Genomic DNA, 24260 nt, shown 5'->3' with positions numbered 1-24260 from the left:
CTGACATCGTCTTAATGACAGATTGTGCCGAAAGCCTGCAGTCTAATATCTTGGAACTTGAAAATAGGTGCAATGAGTATGGTATGAAAATTAGCCTCTCGAAGACTAAATTGATGTCATTAGGTAAGAAATTCAATAGAATTGAATGTCAGATTGGTGATACAAAGCTGGAACAGGTAGATAATTTTAAGTATTTAGTATGTGTGTTATCCCAGGGTGGTAATATAGTAAGTGAGATTGAATCAAGGTGCACTAAAGCTAATGCAGTGAGGTCACAATTGTGATCAACAGTTCTGTGAGAAGGAAGTCGGCTCCCAGACGAAACTATCTTTACATCGGTCTGTTTTCAGACCAACTTTGCTTTATGGGAGTGAATGCTGGGTGGACTCTGGATATCTTATTCATAAGTTAGAAGTTACAGACGTGAAAGAAGCGAGAATGATTGCAGGTACAAACAGGTGGGAACAATGGCAAGAGGGTACTCGGAATGAGGAGATAAAGGCTAATTTAGGAGTGAACTTGATGTATGACACATGTGGTGTTTACCCGACACAATTAATTAAATCTCAGCCATAGACGCCCAAAAGAGTTTCGGTTTACTCGGTCTGCCGTCTAGTGGGCCTAGAGTAAAACGGAGCGTCAAAATTGACAAGCAGACAGCCAGATGGCGTCAAATTGAAATGTCTGCACATGGTAGCTGAGGCCATATGATCATTATTATTGTTGTTATTATTATCATTACAGGCAGATTTTTTCCATTTTTCACAAACTCGTGTCATTTCAACACTCGGCATATGTTGTTGATCGGTGGTCACTGCACGTGGCTCGATAGCAAACAGTAAAATAAAACCGTGTCATTCTTCATAGCTTTGAGGTACAAAATACACATATTTTCTTTTTGCCATTTATGCTTGGTCTGGCCTGTGTACTATATGGTTTACATTGAGAATCTCGCAGATCATACCACGTAATGACCATTGCAAACTTGGTTGCATAAGGCGGAGCTGGAGGTGAGGTCTAATCAGGTCACCGCTTAACTGTTGCGCGAATGCCCTTCTCAAGATAGGTTTTTCTCCCTTTCAGAGGATGTTTAGGCAGAACAAAATATATCCATTCACTAAGAACATATTGATCATAGTGAAGAATACACACAGAGGCCAGCGCTGGGTCTTTCTACTGCAGTTCATGCTGCAACACATTTGTACGAAAAAGTCCTTTGCACCTTTTATTTCATTATAAAATTCATTTGCTGCAGGTTTGCCACTGTTATCCCTTATTTCTACGTCATTGTGAGTAGTGGATAGCAGAACGACGACTTTCCTCTGCTTTGGTTTGTACGATACAAGAGTTTTTGGTCCATCAAAACAAAATATTGATGTGCTGATTTTTCGCTTTTCACTTCAAGAAGCTCGGGAGGTATCTCGCGTTTATTCTTACTTATTGTTCCTACAACTGTCAGAGAGTAAGGTGGTGTCAAAAGGTCTTTAGCCAGTGGGCCGGAGGTAAACCAATTATCCATGGTTACATTGCTATTCGAACCATGGATGATCACAATCAGTTCTTTTACGAAATAATGTGCGAGAGGTTGACCAGACATATTTGTATTTTTCCCAAAATATGGATTAGTGTCAGTCATATGTTTGGTCCCAGTGTCGTTCAACATAACAATCTTAATTCCATATTTGTGGGTTTGTTGGGGATGTACGTCCTGAAAGGACATAGTCCATGAAATCCAACGAGTTGTTTGTCAATGGGTGTGTAACTTCCTAGCTTGTATGAGTCTCGACAGTTCTTGATATACTCATCCCACACTTCTCGAAAGGCTGCAAACTTGTCACTCGCTCGTCTCGCTACCCTAGTAGATTTATCATCAAATCTAAGACACTTCAACAGAAAATCAAAGCGCTCACTTGACATTGTCGCCTTATTTCTGTAACTAGAGAAAGTTGGATCAAACATCTCTTCTATAGGAAGATGGTTGGTTTTCATGGCTGCTGATAACGGAAATATACCAAAAGGAGCGTTGATTTTTTCCCTGCTTGTTTGAGAAGTTGTTGCACTAGCTGTAGCGTAGTTACAACTCTGAACTTGTATTTCCTCATTCGTATGTTGTACCAGTTTATCTAAAATGAAATTGTTAAAGAATAAAGAAAACTATTCCATGGGTGTTGAAACCTTTCTGGCTTCTCCTAAAAGGGTTCGCTTTATATGAATTATGTTCCTGGCGGGTGTCCGGGTATTACGGTTTCTTGATGGAAGTGCTGACCATTTGGGTTTATTTCTCCCTCGTAGATTGGTCTTATTAGGGACTACAACGTTCGGATGCCTAGCACTTGGAAACAATCAGGTTTGAATTGCTATTAGTTGAATCAGGGTCTTCATCGGAGTATGTTGGTTCAGGATAACTTCTTCTCTTTCTTCCCGGCTCGTCAGAATCATAGGAATCATCTAACTGTAGATTATATTCTGGGTCAGATTCTCTGTCAGTTAATTCGATGTCATCCTCTTCAAAGCCATCCTCCGCACGTCTCTCCAGTTACTGCTGTGTTGTCTCCAGTGTCATCTACTTCTGTCAGAAGTTATAGTATTGTGTGTGGGCCATCTCCGATATTCTCTGCCATCTGAAGTGTATTTTAGTTTTCTGGAGTGGGTTCCCTATTTCAACATACAATTACAGCTAATGAGAACTTAACAATGAAATGATATATTCCGATGTTAATAATGGAAGTACTCATTGACACAATGTGCAATAAGCTATTGTTTATTTTTAGAATATGCAGAGTAAATGAATAAATAAATAAATAAATAAATAAGTGCCCAACTACATATAAAATATAAAAGTGACGTCAGTAAGCATTCGTACCTCAGACGACGGGGTCCCTGTAGAGACGGAATAAAGCAACGTAGGTGGCACAACTGTTCTCTACAAGGTCAGAACTCACACAAATGAAGCTCGGGAGAAAGTGAAGCAAAAAGCTTTGCGGGAGGGGAAGGGGGGCTACTAATATCCGTGCGTCATCCGGCACACAAAAGCTTAGTAATCCAGTATTAGACTCGTCCCTAATTGCCTTCAGGAGATTCCTAGCACCCTCTGCCCACTAAAAGGGTGTCTGTACTGAGGGCCATTGCTTTAGTAACTCTAACCATAACGATATTGAATGTTTTGATAAGATAACACAATAGGACTTCCATTTCCTTTCTGCACCACAATGTGTGAACTGTAGAGGCTGCTACAGCTGTGCTTTTCATATCCACTGTAGTGTCTCCTTTGAAGTCCATCCTCATGCCACTGCATGTTGCTGTTGGAGCTGCTTTTATCCATCAGGAAATGTCCACTCAACCCTGGACAGTGGGCTGCCTTTTCCCTTAACTCTGGCGTACTGCAGTCCATCTTCTCCACCTTCGCTGGTGATGAAGAACCTTTTACTCACGTTGAACCTGAGTACAGGGCTGCCTCTTCTGTGATTTAAATTGTACCAAAAGACTGTCCTTTTCACTGCAGATGCCGTTGAGGTCTTCACTCATTACCCCCACGTACAATCCTTCATATTTATGTCCCCTTGAGAGGGAGTGTCCTAGTATTGAGGAATTAGGCTGCCTGTTGGTCCGTAGTTCCAATTTTGGGGTGTCTGAACCAACCCACGTATCTGTGGGCCTCCTATCCGTCACTTGGGGATGCGCCCTCTGAGAATTAACAGGCTCCCGCGAGGGATATGCTTTGTACCTTGATTAATTCTATCTCCCAGTTTATCACTCAGGACCTTCAAATTATAAGAATTAGTAATAAAACTAATAATAATAATAATAATAATAATAATAATAATAATATTATTGTCCTTCTTCTTCTTCTTTTGAGACCATATTGGGTCACTTTAATCAACCCTTTGGTTTGTCTATTTCTTGGTAGGAACTGTCCGCGCCTTGCAGTCCTCCCAGTACTTCTTCATACGTGTTGATATTCTTGCTCTTTCTTGTGTAGAGAATATTCTAGTTGGGATTTTCTTTTTTGTGAGTTTAAAGTGGAAAGTCATATTTTTAAGTGTTGTTTTACTTTTTTATTATCCATAGTGTCATAGGGTGTAAGGCCAATTTCCTTAATAGAAATATGAGCTCAAATTATAATTTGGTGTTTACCACGACAAAAAAACCCATCAGAATTGACATTCTGGCAGCCTATAATATAATTTTGCTGGATATGTTTTTAAGACATGTTGCTAAAGAATTGTACAGCATGAACACTTGGGGATTTAACCCTACACTGCATGAATTTATTTACACCCACAACTCTTGACATGAAAAATTTATTACAGGGAGGTTATATGAGTAACAACACCTTGACAACAGATTTTTGATGTATTTGATCATATTGGTGAACAAAAAAGGGAAAAGTTGAGGAGTGCGCAAAAACGCTATACCATGCATTGTAGGCTACTTATGTACAAATGTTACCCCAGTACAGTATATGAGAAGAAGTATTGTAAATTACTTGTAAGAACATAAAAAACAAACTGATTTTTAAACTTGATGAATGTTATTAGAAAACAAACAGAACAGAAGATACAAATTTCCTTTATTGCCCGTCAAAGTAATCACCATTCACTATAACACACATTTGGCAGTATTCACACAGCTTCTGGAAACTGTCAGCGAAGTCCTTTTTAAGAATCATTTGCAGAACAGATGTCACATGATTTTGGATGGCTGCCACATTGGTGATCAACAGTGTTTTGACCTTGAACTTTTTGAAGGTGACTGTTTTGGTCAGGTGGGAGTCAGTAAATCATCCCCTGTAATTGTGGTTGGCAGAAAGGATAGATCCTGGTCACACATGGCAATGAAATCTCTCGCAATTTCCATCTGACCAAAGAACCACCACCTGCAGCCATCTAAGATCGTATGACAGCCGTTCTGCAATAGATTCCAGAAACTGTATGAACGTTGCCAAACATATATTGTAGTAAATAGCAGGTATTTTGTAGTACAATCATGACAAATAGAATACCTAGTGAGATCACTCACAGAGTTCAAACGTGCTCCCACAGAGCAGCTCTAGTGGAGCCTAACACCAACGTTACACGGTCAGCTAAATGGAAGTTACATTGATACTGTACCGGGAACAATGAGGCATGAGGTTTATCAAAGGGGTTTCGGGTTCTTATGGAGCAGTACAGAGAGGGTATGCGAAATGATAGTGTATTATTCTTTAAGAACATTTATTCTTTCATTGAACTCAAAAGGTAGATTCCTTATCATTTTCTTCTATGATGATTTATATACAGAAAAATGGCTAGCTGTAGTTGAAGCTATTGAAAGTAAAGCATTTATCCTGCACATAGGCTTGTCAAAATGATGAATTTTTCTCTGAGTCTTTAGATTTATGCTTGAATGAAAATAAATTATATCTTAAAGTAACAAACTCTTCTGATATTGTCTCTTTTGAGAATAAGTTCATTTTTAGTAAACGGAAACAAAAACTTATTAACCTCATTAGTATGACTTTTAAAAATACGAAGGCAAAAGTTAAATTTAGAGGTGAATTATCAGAATCATTCACTATAAGAACTGGACTTCGACAAAGAGACGGACTTTCACCATTGTTATTTAATTGTGCATTGGAGAAGGTTATGCGTGAATGGAACAAGAAATGCCAACCAACTATCAAGATCGGTAGAAATATTAAACTCAACTGCCTTGCTTTTGCAGACGATTTAGCATTACTTGCAAATACAATAGAGGAGGGTAAATTTCAAATTGAACAACTAGAAATTATAGCAAAATAAATGGGATTACAAATTTCATTTGAAAAAACAGAAGTGATGCCAACTTTGAAAGTTGATTTACCAGTTATTCAACTGAACAGTAATAAAGAGATGAAAGTTGTTCAGAAATTCAAATATCTTGGGGAAATAATGACATAGAACACAAATGAAAAAGAAGCAATAGAACACAGAACAACTAAATTTAACCCTTTCCCACGGAATATCTTTGACTCACTGTCAGGCGAAACCAAGAGTAATAATTTGCTTCTCAGGTATAGTTGTGGAGTACCTTCACTAAATAATTTATTCTGTAAAAACCACTTAAGATATCAATTTCAAATTTTGTAACAATGGAAAACACACTATAGTTATTCTAAAATGATACAATGAGATAACCTAATTACACGCAACCCCCCCGTTCAGAATGATACATCAGGAAGCATCCAACATGGTGCATAATGTTAAATTGCTTGTTCTTGAAGTCAGAAATTGCAGGACATGATGGGGCTTTTATTTTCTTGGTAATGCAGAGAACGCAGGAATTCACCCTGAATCTCCAAATTTATTTCATTTTCGGGATCAGTCTGATGAAGATATTTAAATAGCAAATCGTGCTACCTCTCGGACATACAAACAATAAACAATTTTTGACTGAATGGGATTGGAAGATAAATTGACATTGGTTGGAATAGGCTATTATGTAATTAAATAGAGGCTCATAGTCCGAAACAGAATTAACTGAAGAATTAAAACTGATAATTATGTTTTTTACAAGTAGGCCTAATATTTTAAAAGGAGACGGTACCTGAATGAACATTTCCTGTCCTGTGCCGTATTTCGATTTCTCTCAGATTCATATCCTGTCCCAAATGCTTCCCATGCTATTTTTATCATACCTACAACATCAAACTCACTATCATTGCGTTTGTCAACATATTGATCTAATTTGTAACAAATATCCTCCGCATTCAACTGGTTATGAGCAGCCATGTTGCTGCAATGTATTTACATTCGGTCAGCTGTCTGTTCTATCTAAGAAAACGTATAAAAGAACACTTTATTTGGGGATTCCGTGCATGCCAGTAGTATCTAGGAAGCCTAGGGAATTCACTGGTTCCAAAAAGTTATATGTTTAGCAGACAGATGGCAGAGGAAGTCGGTTTGAATGTCGAGTACGCTTTACTACGCAACCCGCGGGAGACAATGTGCGACTCCAGTACGCTTTACTACGCAATCCGCGGGAAAGAGTTAAACAAGCACAAAGACTTAACTGGCCAACCTATTAAAAAAATAAAATCTCTTTCAATAAACGCTAAGCTGAAACACTATAATTTCATAGTTAAACCAGAGGCAACGTACGCTAGTGAAACTTTATTCAAATTAAATGTAAAATCTACAACAGACAAATTACAGAAAACTGATAGAAGAATTCTTAGAACAATTATTAATCAAAAACACCAAGTTGATGGACAGTGGAGATTGTTGCCTAACAACATTGTCTATCGTGAATGTGAATCAGTAATATCTACAATGCGTAAAAGAAGAATTTCCTTTTTCTGTCACATATCGAGATTACTATACACCAGGATATTGAAACAACTATTTGATTTTTTGAAAAATAAAATCAATAATAATTGGTTCAAAGAAGTTCAGGATGATTTGGAAGAATTGGGTATAACTCGGCAACAAATCAAAGACAGAAAAGAGAAGAGGATTTTGAAGAACAAAAGCATAAGTCTCAAACTAAAAACAGTTGAACGGAAACAATATACTATATCGGACACACAAAGGGCTTCCAGGTCGGAGAGGATGAGAAAGTTCTGGGAGAAGAAAAAGAAGAAATTAACTCAAATGTATTGATTTAAGTGCTCCAATGTGGGCATAAAGTATGTAAATAAATAAATAAAAAAATATTTCATCACATAATTCTGTTTTTAAGTTTATAGAACTCGAGATGCAAATTTATGCTGTATTTTACCTAAATTTAACACTGAAATTTGTAAAATTATGAAAGTGAAAATTAAACTGCATCTTGTAAAGTTCAATCTTGATCTTTAAATAATTTTGATAGACCCAAATAATTCTAGTTCAAGTTCATAATGTTCGTTGGGCTACCCACTCCAAAACTAATTGATTTTGCTGTTCTACTCATGAAAAGTTAGTGTGGAAGAACTGGGCCGTGCCATGCCGTTGAGAACCTAGTCTGGCCGTCCCGTTACAAATCTCAGACTTCAAAATTTCATGTTCCAGGTACAATTGTTCCTGGTACAATACGTAAAAAATAATCAAATACAACACATGAATAATAGTGTCAGAGAGTTATAAATAATATTCTCAGTCCCCACAAAGAAATATCTTTGAACTTTAAGAAGAGAACACACAAAATAAAATGAAACATTACAAAAAGCGAAAGCAGTATTGTGCTTTACGTGCTTAAAGAATAATTTTTAAACAGAGCACATTAAACATACACCAGATTGTAAATAACACTTGACACTTTTCTCAAATATATTAAATGAAGTAAATTATTCACCAAAACTAGTTCGAGGCCACTTTCGATAGTTTACAAGTAGACTTAGCAGATTGTCGAGCTTGCAGTTCTCTGCGGATTTCTCTCGCTGTGAAGAAGAATCGTCACTTTAAATAGTGGTAGACCAGTTTTGGAATAATGTCCAAAGTGTGTTCAATACAACAGCCAGCTCCTGATGGCACAACTGAAATCGCCTCAATCGAGTCGAGACGCTTGTAAAAAATATCGTCTCACATTAAATTGAATCTCTTCTCTTAGTTTCCTCATCAAATATAAGTATCCCATACCGTTTATTCTCGTCCATTTCATCCGTAAAATAATCTGAAATAGCACTTACGTAATGAGGATGTACACCATAGGGACATTTAAGTCTTTTGCAGAGTTCCCTCAAATGGCTTTGTGGGGGAAGAGGTAACAAATTATGCCACAGACGGTGCATATATCCTTTAGGTGATTTTATTCGAAGTAATAAACTCTCTAAAAGAAAATCACTACTGTACCTCATACCATTGGGAGATTTTACTTGGCATTTCTTTAACAGAGTGGCTATAATAATTTTCTGCTTTTTACTAAGAAATTTACAATCTTTAAATTGAAATTCTGTGTTCTTAATCTGCCCCTGTAGGAAATTAATCCTAGCTTTGGGTGCGGAAAGACTGTATTTAGCTCGCATTAAATTATGATTTGCATTCTTTAGTCGCCTTTTGAGAGACAATATTGTCTTTTCGGCATCGGTAAGAGAACCAGACTGACCCTGAATTTGACTACAACTAGGCTGACCTTGAACTTGAATTTCACCGCCTACTGTTGTCATCGCTGCTTCACTCACTTCGTGATTCTTGTTCCTTATCCTCTTGATACTGCCCTCCAGGGGCGGCCGTATCTTATGTGCTGAAGTGCTGCAGCACATTGTCTATTTGAAAAATAAATTACTTTGATAATATTATCTACAATCAAATACAGTGCAATGAAAAAGACGCCAGCCAAAGAATAACAAATCATTCAACTCTCCTCGCAACTACGTTAGTCGTGCGCTCCATGTCAGGTGCTGGGTGTGCAGATAACAGCTCAGCGTGGCTTAGGGAGAATTTCAAAGCCTTTTGCCAGAAAGCAGGAACTCCTCCTTTTGCGCATACATGCCTAACTTCTTCGATAGGCTGTGGAAAGAACAGCCAAGACATCACTTCACAGTGAGTCTTTGTTCGACCACATACAGGCAGCATTGATCACACCAGCATTTCAACTGAAATGAGAATGTGGGAGGTGACTCAGCGGTAGTATTTAAGAGTGGATCGCTCAAAGCAAACGGGAAACTAAATTCTGTAGAGAAAGCCATCAGCTGCAGGTCTTTTAATACTCCCAACTTGCCTATTCCATAGCCACGGGTCCCCGAGGACGGCAGCTAATAACACTAACCGTTACACTACGGAGGCGGACATAAATTTGACTGTAACAACATAACATGTAATTTTGCATTACGATGTTGCTGATTTAATTTCAATGATTTTTATAACGTTGCAAAGTTCTGTTTCTGCGCACTCACACCAAGTGTTTCTGAGTTGGTGAATGTTTTGTGATTGAAGGTGTTATTGTGTGTATAATTAGTTTGGTATGAAGGATGTGTATATGGGGGGTTGTTTGCGTGTTTGTTTAATATGAAAAACTCAGTGGAGAGCCTCCTGAAAACAGCATATGTTTCTAAATATTTTCATTTTTGGATGGGGGATCGGTTACAGCACACAACTGATTTTCTGCACCAGCTGCCACTGCTGCCCTCACTCCTTTTCCTACTGGGTGCCTTTCGAGATCTTATCTCAGAGGATGCAGGTCACATATTCTGCTTTTGGCCAACAGTTGCTTATCTTTCCGCAGAATAACTCTAGCCCACTTCACAAACGGATTATTTTCTTTTGGTGGTGTAAAAAATTGTCTACCATAACGCTTCCTTCCTTAACCCAATTTACAACCAGGAACGAAACAGTACGACCTTTTCTCAAAATAATAGAAAACTAGTTGATTGCACACACTAAGTACTGCACAGATACTAACACAGACTTTCAAAAAATATTAAAACAAACAAATAGGCATTAAAACTACAAGGGTAATCCCAAAAATAAGGTCTCTTATTTTTTTTATTAATACAGTACTCTGTTCATGTGGCTGTTGGTCACTGTTCGCATATAAACATGTGCACGCCGCACCTTGGCACTCAGTCTTGGCTTGGCAGCCGTTGAGACTGGAGCTCCCGTTGGATGTTACTGCAAAGTGTGAAGTGCGCGCAATTATTCGGTTCGCCAATTGACGGAAGTGTATGGTGAGACGTGCATGGATGTAAAAAAAATGTTCGTAAGTGGTGTAGAGAGTTTGCAGCCGGTCGGACTGAAATTCACGACGAAAGAACAAAGGAGCGGGAGACCGTCAATTTGTGTTGAGACATTCGTGAAGTTTGAGCGAATCATGCGTGAAGATCGGGGATTACCCTGGATGATCTCTGCACTTTGGTTCCTGAGGTTTCCCGAAGTGCCGCTCACAACTTCCTGAAGAGCATGACGGCGAGCTGGTATGACATGGGCATACAAAAACTGTCGCAGCGTCTACAAAAATTCATAGACCGAAATGGTTATGTAGAAAAATAGCTAAATGTTCAAGCTGTAAAATGATGTAAACCATTGTATAAATAAACAGGTCTATATATTTATTAAAAAAAAATAGGAACCTTATTTTTGGTATTACCTTTGTACCACCACGACTTCACACAAGCTTACTACACCTTCGCTGGCAATCTGGCGCACGTGTTGTTGCAGCTGATTCGTTGAGACTGCAGCGCCACGATCCGGCGGAACCACCAACTACAATGTTAGGAGAGCAGAGTGATCACACTTGGTATTCTATTCGTCATGGCACATTAAAAGAAATTTGTGTTGTTTTCTTGTTTCACCGTATCATTCACCAAACTTTTTAGACACACCCCATATATATATATATTTGGAATAGCAGGTAAAATAATTTTCTATGAACGAGAAACACTGATTTAATAGCATTAATAGAAAGCTTGTTGTGGCATACGCAAGATTGTTTGGCATTCATATTTTGTTTCACTTGCTTTATTGAACAATCACAGATAACTCTGCATAGAAAATGCTTGTATCATCAGCAAAGTGTAACAGATCGCATAAAGGACATTGCTAATATCATTCACATAAACTGAAAACAGGAAGGGGATGAGAACTGACCCTCGAGAGACACAGAATGTATTTTCCTCCTGGTCAAAAACGTAGTACTCTCTGTGGGCAGCATGTTCCCCCTTCCACAGGCTTACTGTAATTTCATGCTATGTTAAGCAGTACATGCACTTTAATATTACCTTATGTATACACTATATTTCTTCTTACTAATATTATTCACTGGAAACATCCTGATATTGTTAAGATGTTTAAACATGATAATTAATATGTCATTTCAGCTTATGAAATATTCAATAAAGACATTTTATTTTTGCACCTTCCAGATCTTCAACTGTATGAAAGAAAATTTACTTCCGTCCTTAACTGTTTCTCCTCCTGATGTTGAGACTTTAAGATTGTACTTATCATTACCATTGTATAATGAATTTGAGAACCCAAGGAATTATGAATCTCTACATAATCCGTTTGGTAGTGCAGTCCTCAACTTGAAAATTGAAGCAGCTAAGATTATTGGTAAGCATGTTAAATATTTTGAATTGTTAACAAGATTTCCTGTTAAGAAGCCCGTTCAAAAAATAACCGTACTTCGAAAATACCAGTCTTAACAGTTTCTAGCAAGTGACGTTGCATAATGGTATTGTTCTTCAGTAACTAGTCGTTAGTTATTGCTCAGCAGCTGTTAGTTTGTGACTGTGTTGTGTATGTGTTCCCATTGTAGGAATGTCTAGTTATTACAAGCAGCACATCAACATGAGTTGCTACTTCAAATTAAGGAAAATATTTGACATACCAAATGATGAAAACTGTTTACGGTGATCAGTGCATGTGCAGTGTTTCAAGGACGATCGACAGTCAACAGACGATGTGCATGTTCAGGACGGTTTTCAGTGTTGTGTGATAACGCTCTGTTGTGCAAGTTTGTGAAGTTTTGCATTCTAATCATCGATTGACAGTTCGAGAGGTAGCAGAAGAATATATTATCATGATAGGATCATTGATGAAATTCTCACAGAAAAGTTTTAAAAAATGTGATGGAAAGCTTCAAATCTTGTTACTTGACTACTGATTGTGGACCAAATAAATTTTTTAGTTTCTATTTGTCAGGAACTTTTGGATCATACTAGTGAAGATGAGAACTTCGAAAAGACAATAAGTGGTGGTGAAACATGGTTTATGGATACAACATCAAAACAAAACTACAATAATCACAGTGTGGTAAAAGGTTTCAGAGTACAAAAACATATTTTGACATCAAGAGGGTTGTGTTCCATGGAATGCTTCCAGAGGGTCAAATGGTGAACCACTGATAATACCTATTTCAAAGTCATGAGACATTTTACAGAAAATGTCAAGAGAAGAAGACCAGACTTGTGGAGAAACAACTCCTGGAGCTTTACTATGACAACACGGCAGTTCACACATCATGTCTGATTCGTGAATTTTTCATATGAACACGAAAGTAACAGTTTTTCCCCTTCCACCATATTGACTTGGTCTAGCCTCCGCAGACTTTTTTTATTCCAGTCACCTGGAATGCTGATAATTTCAGTCAGTCAGTTGAAGACAAATTGAAAATGTAGGCAGAACTGTGCACAAACACCTAAATAGCCTACCATGACTGCTGTCATAAATAAAATTGGTGTGCAGAACATTGTATTAAGGGAGAAGAGGGGGACAAGGAGACAAAGCTAACTAGGCTGCTGATAAGCCCCCTGAAGAGTTATTTTTATAGTTTGGTAATTTTTTGAACAGGCCTCGTATATGATGTTTTAATTTGGAGTCAAATCGATTTGCGATATCTTCAAGTAATTTTTGCCTTCCTTTTCTGTCATTTCTTTTCACTCTGTTTCAGGTTTGTGGTGGAGTAGAGCTCCTGTAGATTATTTTGAAAGACTGATTCGAATTTTCAAGGATGTTATACTTTACATTTTGCGGCAGAATGGAAACTCGAATAAGGTACAGGTAATATCATCCTCCTGTGTTGAAAGAAATGTATACTACCTAGGTATATGGTTTAGAATACTTTTACTGTTAATAATCATATGAGGAGTTGGTTGGTTTTTAACGTGTCAATAAGTCAGCTAGTTTTTAAACGGCCAACTCGGAGCTAAAATCATGGATAAATGTTCTGTACATTTACTATTACTATTCACTTTTCTTTGGATGGTGAGTATCTTAGAATATCAGCTGCCTTTGTATGGTGAGTTTCTTAAAATATCAGCTGCCTTGGTTAATGACCAATGATAGGTAGTTTCCAAGTACTCGACTTTGCAGTGAATGATGATTTGATTCTCTTAGTTCAGTATACTTAAAGGCCATACTGAAATTAATAAGCAACACTTAAAAAAAAATCTGAATTCATCAATGTAGTGTAGTGTCCTGGCCTCCGGACCCCAAGATCATGGGTTCAAGCCCAGCAGATGTAGTCAGATTTTTGAAGAGCAGATAATAATCTACAGTAGAAATCCGTTATAGCGAAAATTCATAACAGCGAAAAATTTACTCGTATAGCGGATTGTCGTTATATCCTATTTTTGTATAAAAGTTGGAAAACTCCCAATGCACATTAAAATCGGTATGAAACGGCAATCGGTTTGTTCAGAACTTGCGTTTCCGCAGATGATATCCCACTACGGCTTACTTGTTTGTTATTTTTCGAAATCAGATACTACGTGAAAGTGCATGTTTAATTTCATTCTGAAAAAAATTTAGTGCCGTATTTCTCCAAATCCGAGATGAACCCCACTTTTTCCTTCAAAAAATTTAAATCGGGCTCAAAAAGAACTTTGTAAAATCATATGAATGCATTGTTGTACAGTAGGCCTACGCATTTTTAGACTATTTTTAGATGCCGAGCGTTGACTTTCGTCACCCATGGAATAGATTTCTTTATTCTTTAACAATTTCATTTTAGATAAACTGGTACAACATACGAATGAGGAAATACAAGTTCAGAGTTGTAACTACGCTACAGCTAGTGCAACAACTTCTCAAACAAGCAGGGAAAAAAATCAACGCTCCTTTTGGTATATTTCCGTTATCAGCAGCCATGAAAACCAACCATCTTCCTATAGGAGAGATGTTTGATCCAACTTTCTCTAGTTACAGAAATAAGGCGACATGGCTTCATTTTTTTTTTTTTTTTGCGGCTCCACAATTAGTCTTTATTTCTGCGGGTTTAAGGACCATTAACTTAAAATTGGCATCATAATACCGAAGAGAACCCATTCAAAATTTGCCGGAAATACCTATTCCATGCATCTCTAGAATACAACGATCCATCAGGAAATTATTCTTGCTGTCTATAAAACTGTTACTTTTATTCAGCGTCAGATATAACCGGCTGCCGCTACACGTACGTCTCGCTAGCCGGGCTTGGCCAAATTCAGCGGCTAACGATCTATAGGCCTAATCAAGGATGTTGAAAGTCAACGAACGAGTTTATTGCGCCACGGTATGGCCATTCTACCCTTGCGTTTTTCGTGCACATACCTCACAATTTCATCTTCGACTTGTTTAAAGCGTCCTTGTTACGGACTACTGAATGCATTTTTCTGTACAGTAAGCATTTTTTCACCTCTTTGTCTTCACGCTAACGCCAGATATTGGCTTTAGTTAGGCCTATGCCGTATTTTCTTGCGGCTGCACATTTATTCTACATTTCCGAGTGTTTAATAACCATTAACTTAAAATTGGCATCATAATATCGACTAGAACCCGTTGAAAATTTGCCGGCAATACCTTTTCTACGTATCTTTTCAATAAGACTATCCATCACGAAAATATTCCTGCTGTGTTTAAAACTTTATTTTACTAAGCGTCAAGTACAATAGACGCGTTATAACTCTGCCACTGAGTAGCCATGGCCTTTCTAAGAATTCGAAGGGTCACATGTTTTGATGCCATCCTGCCTGCAGATTTGAGAAACGGTTTTGTAGAGGCTAATAGAACGCCATTCTCTCTTCACTATTTCCTGAGATCCAGTGCTTTTACACACAGGCACTGTACAACCAGTTGTCACGGCTAGCGATGTATAGTAAAGAGGCGGTCGTTTGTCAACGAGTTCTGTGTGCGTGTGAAAAGAAGCAGCGTGGTTACCGCGGTAGTTGCCAGTGGTATCCATTAACTTACTGTTAGGCCGATTGCAACAACCCTCGAGTTTTGGCATGAGATTCTGAGAAAAAAAGTCTTGGATTCAGAGAAATACGGTATCACTTCAGAAGTTTCTGTGGCAAACACCTCAGGTTTCTTGTTAAAACAGTGTTACCTAACCTAACCATGTATGTATCATGAAAACATTTGAACCGCATGTACAGAAATATTTCTTGCAAAAAATTTACATGTAAATAGCCTTTCCGAAATTTAACCAAATGTGAAAAGATATGAAATATTCTCTGAAATCAGTCATGTACTCTGCCATATCATTAAGGGTGTCACATTCTTACTTAATTTCCGTATAAAACATTAAAATTAAGATATCGTTTACTTCAGTCTTTATTTTTAACGAGTTAAGTACTGCTTTATTTATGCATTTATTACGAAAACATGTTATCCTCTTTCATTTTGAATTTTCTTTAGAAAACGGCAGTCGACAGGTATTACTAATCGACTCCAATATCACTTTTGATTGTCAACGAGAAAGCTTGCAAATGCACAAAGTGAGAAAACTATAGGCCTACTGTACCGAAGATGATCGATCGCATTTTGTTGCAAACGTTTCAGTTTTCTTATTCAAACAGCGTCACCTAATGCTTTGCGACAGAATGGGTGGCAAGTGCACGAAGAAATCCCATGCATTTCCTCAAACGGATCTGCTAGAAGAGTTGATAGTATTGCATATTCTAACACCTCTAGGCATGGCATAAAAATTGACCCTTCTGTCCCATCCGAGGTTGGTCTTCAACAAGCTGAAGTGGTGGACAAAGAAAAGAAAGCTATTTATGTACCTAATGTTAATTCTTTCAAAGACAGATATAAGCTCAAATTCTTTGATATAATAGGTCTACTGATAGGAGCACGAGGTGCTATACCTAGTTATTTTTTTAGGAATTTCAAAAAATCACATTACAATTTCTATACAAGCTGAGATAGTCACCATAGTACTAAAGAGTTGTCAAATTCTGAATCCACACCTTTGTTTGAAATTTTACATCATATTATTGTATTTTAATATTGTAATCATAATTATAATGCTAATTAATTTTGTCATGTGGGTATACTGAGTCCATTGGGAGGCAGATTTGTAAATGAATAAAAATATGCCAATTTTAGAACTGCAAAAATCTCAAAAATCAAAAATATGACTTTAGGTCCCTTTCCATGCAATGGGTCACACATGGAGTGAGGACACAACACCAGTGATTATTATTTGTCCATCAGATGGAAACGTTAAGCCTTTAGCAGACACGTTGGTGATATTCGACAGGAGTAGACTATGCACCGACAACAGGATTCACCCTCTCGCTATAAGGGAAGCACAATAGATATAATTGGTCACAGTGCTAGGTCATGTAGGGACCTCATCGTAGTAATTTAACCCAACTCTGCACTAACATTTAGGTGAGGAGGGACGTTTAAAATACCCTATTTACGTGAATAATCTCCGCCGCCGAATAATCCTCGCACCCTAATTTTAGGAAGGATAATTTCGAAAAAAAATGAAATAAACTAAAATTCCTTCTGGCAAAAGAGTAACGTAGGCACAAACATTTAATATCACTCGTCGAGTTCCACGTGTTCTTTACGCAAATATGAACATGATGGATATAGCTACTTTGCCAGAAGATACAACTATTTTTGCCATGAATTTTAGCAAGTAGGCCTTCTTACGTGACAGGTATTTCATTAATCTGAACTTGCAATAAGCTTGATTCGCTGTAGATCGGAAGATTCGTTGTCTCTTGCATCACTAGAATCCTCTTCTAAATTAATTACAGATTCGTCACACTCCACGTCTAAAACACATATCACGTGATCTCTTTTTACTTGGAGAGTAACATGACCAGTGGTGGATAATTCATTTCGTGCAATGTAAACACTTGTAACAGGCACACCTTCGAACTCATTTGTTAGTTTTGCGATGCAGTAAAACCTCATTAATTCGAAGTCGTAGCGACACAAAAATGTTAATTTGAATTACATGATTTCTAATTAACCGCCAACTCGTAATTCAGATATGCCAATCCTTGCCATGTCACAAAATATTCTAAGACCCGTTAATGCATGCAATTAACATTGATTCACAGTTTAAACCTTTCATACATACATACATACATACATACATACATACATACATACATACATACATACATACATACATACATACATTATCATTATAGACTGTTATGCCTTTCAACATTCAGTCTGCAAACCTCTGTGAATTTACTAAACGTTGCCGCAATCCTTTATTTGCGAATAATGCTGTGGCCTCATTTAGTTCTATACCTCTTACTTTTAAATCACTAGAAACTGAGTCTAACCATCGTCATCTTGGTCTATCTCTACTTCTCTTACCCTCCATAACAGACTCCATTATTCTCCTAGGTAACCTATCCTCCTCCATTCGCCTCATATGACCCCACCACCGAAGCCAGTTTATGCGTACAGCTTCATCCATCGAGTTTATTCCTAAATTAGCCTTTATCTCCTCATTCTGATTACCCTCCTTCCATTGTTCCCACCGGTTTGTACCAGCAATCATTTTTGCTACTTTCGTGTCTGTTACTTCTAACTTAGGAATAAGATATCCTGAGTCCACCCAGCTTTCGCTCCCATAAAGCAAAGTTGGTCTGAATACAGACCGATGTAAAGATAGTTTCATCTGGGAGCTGGCTTCCTTCTTACAGAATACGGCTGATTGCAACTGCGAGCTCACTGCATTAGCTTTACTCCTACACCTTGACTCAATCTTACTTACTATATTACCATCCTGGGAGAACAAACAACCTAAATACTTGAAATAATCGACCTGTTCTAGCTCTGACATTCAATTCTGTTGAATTTCTTACCTACTGACATCAGTTTAGTCTTCGAAAGGCTAATTTTCATACCATACTCATTTGCACCTATTTTCAAGTTCCAAGATATTAGACTGCAGGCTTTCGGCACAATCTGTCAATCAGACCAAGTCATCAGCTAAGACCAGACTGCTTACTACATTTCCACCTACCTGAATCCCTCTCTGCCATTTTATACCTTTCAGCAGATGATCCATGTAAACTACGAACAGCAAAGATGAAAGATTACAGCCTTGGGTAACCCCTGTAAGTACCCTGAACCAAGAACTCATTCTACCATCAATTCTCACTACCAAATTGTCAACATAAATGCTTTTGATTGATTTTAATAATTTACTTTTAATTCCATAGTCCCCCAGAATGGCAAACATCTTTTCCCTCGGTACCCTGTCATATGCTTTCTCTAGATCTATGAAACATAAACACAACTGCCTATTCCTCTCGTAGCATTATTCAGTTACCTGGTGCATACTGAAAATCTGATCCGGACAGCCTCTCTGTGGTCTGAAACCACACTAGTTTTAATCAAACTTCCTCTCAATGACTGATCGCACCCTCCTTTCCAAGATGTCAGTAAATACTTTGCCTGGTATACTAATCAATGAGATACCTCGATGGTTGTTGCAATCCTTCCTGTTCCTTTGCTTATAGATAGGTGCAGTTACTGCTTTTGTCCAATCTGAAGGTACCTTACCAACACTCCATGCTAATCTTGCTACTCTATGAAGCCATTTCATCCCAGCCTTCCCACCATACTTAACCATTTCAGGTCTACTTTCATCTATTCATGCTGCTATATGACAGTGGAGTTTATTTACCATCCTTTCCACTTCCTCAAGAGTAATTTCACCATCATTTTCCTCCTCCCCATGAGCTTGGCTGTTTGCAACACCACGAGGAAGATTTCCTTTTCGTTGAGAAGCTGATCAAAATATTCCCTCCACCTCTCCAGTGGTTCCCTGGGTTCTATTATGAGTTCACCTGAATTACTCAAAACATTGTTCATTTCTTTTTTCCCCCTCACTTCCTAAGATTCTTTATTACTGTCCAGAAAGGTTTCCCTGCTGCTTGACCTAGCCTTTCCAGGTTATTACCAAAATCTTCCGACTACTTCTTTTTGGATTCAACAACTATTTGTTTCGCTCTATTTCTTTCATATTCGTACAAATCCCTGTCTGCTTCAGCCCTTGCTTGGAGCCATTTCTGATAAGCCTTCTTTTTACGTACAAAAGCTGCTCTCACTTCATCATTCCACCAAGATGTTCGCCTTTTCCCTTCTTTACACACAGTTGTTCCTGGGCATTTCCTTGCTGTTTCTACCACAGCATCCCTGTATGCCACCCATTCTCTTTCTATATCCTGAACTTGCTTACTGTCTACTGTTCGAAACTTCTCACTAATCATATCCATGTACTTCTGTCTAATTTTCTCATCCTGGAGATTTTCTATCCTTCGTTTGCAGACAGATTTCACTTTCTCTACCCTAGGCCTAGAGATACTTAGTTCACTACAGATCAGATAGTGGTTTGTATCATCAAAAACCGGGCGAGTTGGCCGTGCGCGTAGAGGCACGCGGCTGTGAGCTTGCATCCGGGAGATAGTAGGTTCGAATCCCACTATCGGCAGCCCTGAAGATGGTTTTCCGTGGTTTCCCATTTTCACACCAGGCAAATGCTGGGGCTGTACCTTAATTAAGGCCACGGCCGCTTCCTTCCCACTCCTAGCCCTTCCCTGTCCCATCGTCGCCATAAGACCTATCTGTGTCGGTGCGACGTAAAGCAGCTAGCAAAAAAAAAAAAAAAAAAGTATCATCAAAAAATCTCCAGAAAACTCGTACATTCCGAACAGATTTCCTGAATTCGAAGTCGGTTAAGATATAGTCTATTATGGATCTGGTACCCCTAGCCTCCCATGTGTAGCGGTGAATAGCCTTATGCTTGAAGAATGTATTCGTAACACCTAAACCCATACTAGCACAGAAGTCCAGCAGATGCCTCCCATTCCTGTTACCTTCCATATCTTCCCCAGATTTACCAATCACTCTTTCGTATCCTTCAGTTCTATTCCCAACTCTCGCATTGAAATCGCCCATTAGCACTATTCTATCCTTGCTGTTGACCGTGACCACGTCACTAGTCAGGACGGCTGTTTGTCACGTGACAAGAGAGCAGCGGACAGGCGGGTTGCATACCGTGGCCTTACTGAAGGACTACTTGCCTCTCGGAAATGTTACCACGTGAACAACAGCTTTTATAATAATAATAATAATAATAATAATAATAATGATTTGGAGCATGGTTCATGAGAGACGAATAGGACACAGATTACAGAGTATAACAGGACAAGAAAATTATTCATTAACAAAGGAAATATACAGCAGTGTAACATTTTCACGATTAACTGAAGTTTTTGGACACGTACATTTACCGAAACAAAATACAATTTATGTGATTTGTACATATTGGGCCGATTGCAGAAACGATGACTAGTTTTAAGCCTTAGGCAACGTCTAACTAAACGACGTCTAAGTCATGTTCGATGTTGCGTTGCTTAAACGGTGTTCAGCCGGTGTTTAGCAAGACATCGTTTATGTTTCCATATCAGCTCCTAAACGGAAATAGAAGTGTCTTCGAAGCTACTCTTTGCCAGCTGGGACCAATGAAAACTCATCAATGCAGGCGCCATCTTTAATCAGCTGTTGTGTGCTGTGAAAATGGCAAGACGTTCAGAAAACTTTTCAAGCGAAGAAAAAATAGTATTTTCTGAAATTGTTAAGTCGCATGATGTTGTAGAATGTAAGGCATACAACAGCGATACCATACTGAAAAAGAAGGTAGCCTGGCAGAAGATTACTGAGGCTTTCAACAACAGTTTTCCTCAGAACCCCCCACGTGACAGCAGGACTCTGTTGGGTAAGTTCCAAGATAATTTTGCGGGTTGTATTTATTTCAGTGGGAATTAAGCTGTTCTATATTGGAAAACTAATCATGTTGAATCAAAATAAAGGCAAAAGCTGACTCAATAGGCATGTACTAAAATGTATTGGGGTATTTTTACAGGACTGTGGCGGAGGCTGAAGCTCCAGGCTAAAAACAGCTTGGATTATAAAAGAAAAAAATCCAAAACAACAGGAGGTGGGCCGCCACCAAGCCCCTTAAGTCCTTTAGAGGAGAATGTGTTGGTGGTGTTAGGCGATTCAGGCGAACCTCTCGAAAACCCATATGACGATGAGGGGGAGCTCGCTTACGTACGTATAACGGATACTATTAAATAATCATTACTCTTGAGGTAGGAAATGCATTGTAAATAAATTGCTTGACGAAAGTTTTATTTGCTCCGTATGAAAACAGATCCCTGCGGAAGGTGTTACCGCTCAGCTGTCGCTGCTCAGCGAGCGTGAGGTGGAGAGAGGTTGCCGTCCTGACGCCGAAGTTAAGGAGGTGGAAAAGGAGGACTTAATGTAATTCACAGGGGAGAGATCTTCACCTCAGACTCCAAGGTAAGTTGTGGTCAGAAATTTGAATTCATTTCTTTTCTCCACGGAATGTAACCTCAGTTTTTTAGAAAAAGGTACCGTATAACCTCTAAACATGGTCTATGTTTTCGTGTACTTCCAGTGCCAAGTCCAGGAAAAGGCGACACGAGGAAGGTAAAGAGGACGAGGCGGTGAAAATGATGCAAGAAATCCACAAGAAACAGTTGCGTGTGTTAGATTTACAAGAAAGGAAGGCACTGTTAGACATTTATTTAATTGAACAGGAAATGAAAAAAAAGGGTTATGACTTGCCGGAGTGGTATAATTCAATTAATTGATAATCATGTTAAATAATAATAATTAATGAATAAATGTATTTTCATTTCACTTGAGGTGATCTTATCTTAGCAAGATTTCTAGCTGGTGAAGTAGTTATCAATTATGAGCTGACGATATCTGTTTCCTGTCACATCATCTCCTACTGGTTCAACAGGCACTTCATCATCTGGTAAGTCTGCCTCTAGGTCAAGTTCACCGCGCTGCACAGCGAGGTTATGTAGCACAGCAGTCGCCACGATAATTTTCAGTGTTTTCCGAACCTTCGTTCGCAGACCCTTTGCAAGACAGGGAAATCTTCTTTTCCACGAACCGAAAGTTCTTTCCACTACATTTCTGGCCAGGACATGAGCTCGATTATAACGATTATCAGCTGCGTTCCTTGGGTTCAGAATCGGAGTGAGTAAGTATTTCTTGCAAGCGTAGCCAGAATCTCCGACAAGATGTCCCTTAACATCTCCTCTTTCCAGGCGGTCGTGGATAGTAGAATTTCGAAATATTCTGCTATCATGAGTTGAGCCAGGCCAACGAGCAACTATACTCCTTATTCTCATCTGAGTGTCACATATCACCTGCAATGAAATAAAAACCGCTGTATGTAAGTAGGATTCAAGTGTAGTAGTAGTAGTAGTAGTAGTAGTTGTTGTTGTTGCTACATATTGTAAGGGAGCGATAACATGAACCAGTTTGACCGTATTTATGTCCACTATTGTGCATGCCATATAATGAAGTGTAACATTAATAAGGGTATTGTCGTTAGGACGAGTACAAATAACAGCCGTTACAGAAAAATAAGTGCTGTTTTGCGTCAGTGTTATGTGGACTTACTTGGCAGTTGATAGAATGGAATCCTTTCCGGTTGATGTACGTGACAGCTCTCTGACGATCGGGACAAGTTATTCTGATATGAGTACAATCTATTGCACCTATTATTCCGGGAAAGTTGTCCCTAGAAATAATAATTATTTTCCACAATGTAAATGGATAACACGTTTATGAGTTCACACATTACAGAGAAGAAAATTACATTCAATCCGCAGAAAAAAGATTAGACCTATTTACCTGGAAAGGACAACAAAATCATTCCTGATAGCACGTAGCTCATCGTTGTTAGGGAAGTTGATAAATCTTCTCCTCAAACTATTGATAGCAGTCACAACACGATCCACTGTCCGGCACACAGTCGCTGCATTGACATTTACCGTATCACCGTTCATGGTATAAAATGCATTGGTTGCCAAGAAACGTAAAGTCAGAAGGAGCTGAAGGGTGACAGGTAATGAGCTACCTCTTGTGTCGTGCTTGATTAATTCTCCCACGTCGCGCAACAATTCCCTTACAGTTTCCTTTGAAAAGCGAAATCTTGTTTTAAATTGTGCCTCCCCGTACATTTCAAAAGGATTGCTCCGATCTCGTAGCAGGTGACGTACAGGAGGCCGTCTGACTAACATTTCTCTCCTGAACCGTCTCAACATACCAACATAATTTACATGCTCCATAGTGAACAACCAACGACTGCGATTCGCTTCTATTTTGAGGTTAAACAGTGCTCTCAGCAGTGTTTAAACATGGCGTCTTGAACATCGACTTTAGACAGTGTCTAAGTGATAAATAACGTCTCTGCAATGCGGCAGCCATACTCAGACACTGTTTAACCGTACACATTGTCTAAACACCGTTTCTGCAATCGGCCCATTATTTGCACTCTCATTAACATACATTTCAATATTTGTATGTCATTTATGACTATGCCAACAAATTAAACATGCGAATTGAAACATACCACTGGTGTATTGCTTCTTCACGGGACTTTTGGGCTCGTTTAGATAGTATTGTGTCAATGTTTGGTACTAAACTTATCGTTTGAGTACTGGCAAGTCACAAAACCTGGAAAATGAACATAAAATTCAGTCAAACTGTTTTGTGTTTGCAAACCCATCTTTCATGTGAGTATCGCAC

At 38.5% G+C, this 24260-nt stretch overlaps 1 protein-coding gene across 4 annotated transcripts in view; it reads left to right on the top strand.

Moving 5' to 3' along the window:
- The window catches only part of Herc4 (HECT and RLD domain containing E3 ubiquitin ligase 4), a 362042-nt gene that overhangs the window by 181365 nt on the left and 156417 nt on the right, over positions 1–24260 (top strand). For 3 of the 4 annotated variants that reach the window (XM_067152418.2, XM_067152419.2, XM_067152416.2), the window contains exons 12-13: positions 11798–11987; positions 13327–13436. In XM_067152418.2, coding sequence (XP_067008519.1) covers positions 11798–11987; positions 13327–13436 — 300 coding nt within the window. The remainder of the gene's footprint in view (positions 1–11797; positions 11988–13326; positions 13437–24260) is intronic. The other variant, XM_067152417.2, reaches the window with a different exon arrangement.

Source organism: Anabrus simplex, chromosome 8, assembly GCF_040414725.1.
Source record: "Anabrus simplex isolate iqAnaSimp1 chromosome 8, ASM4041472v1, whole genome shotgun sequence".
Taxonomy (NCBI): domain Eukaryota; kingdom Metazoa; phylum Arthropoda; class Insecta; order Orthoptera; family Tettigoniidae; genus Anabrus; species Anabrus simplex.
The sequence above is the reverse complement of the archived record's forward strand: the minus strand, read 5'-3'. Positions and strand labels throughout refer to the sequence as shown.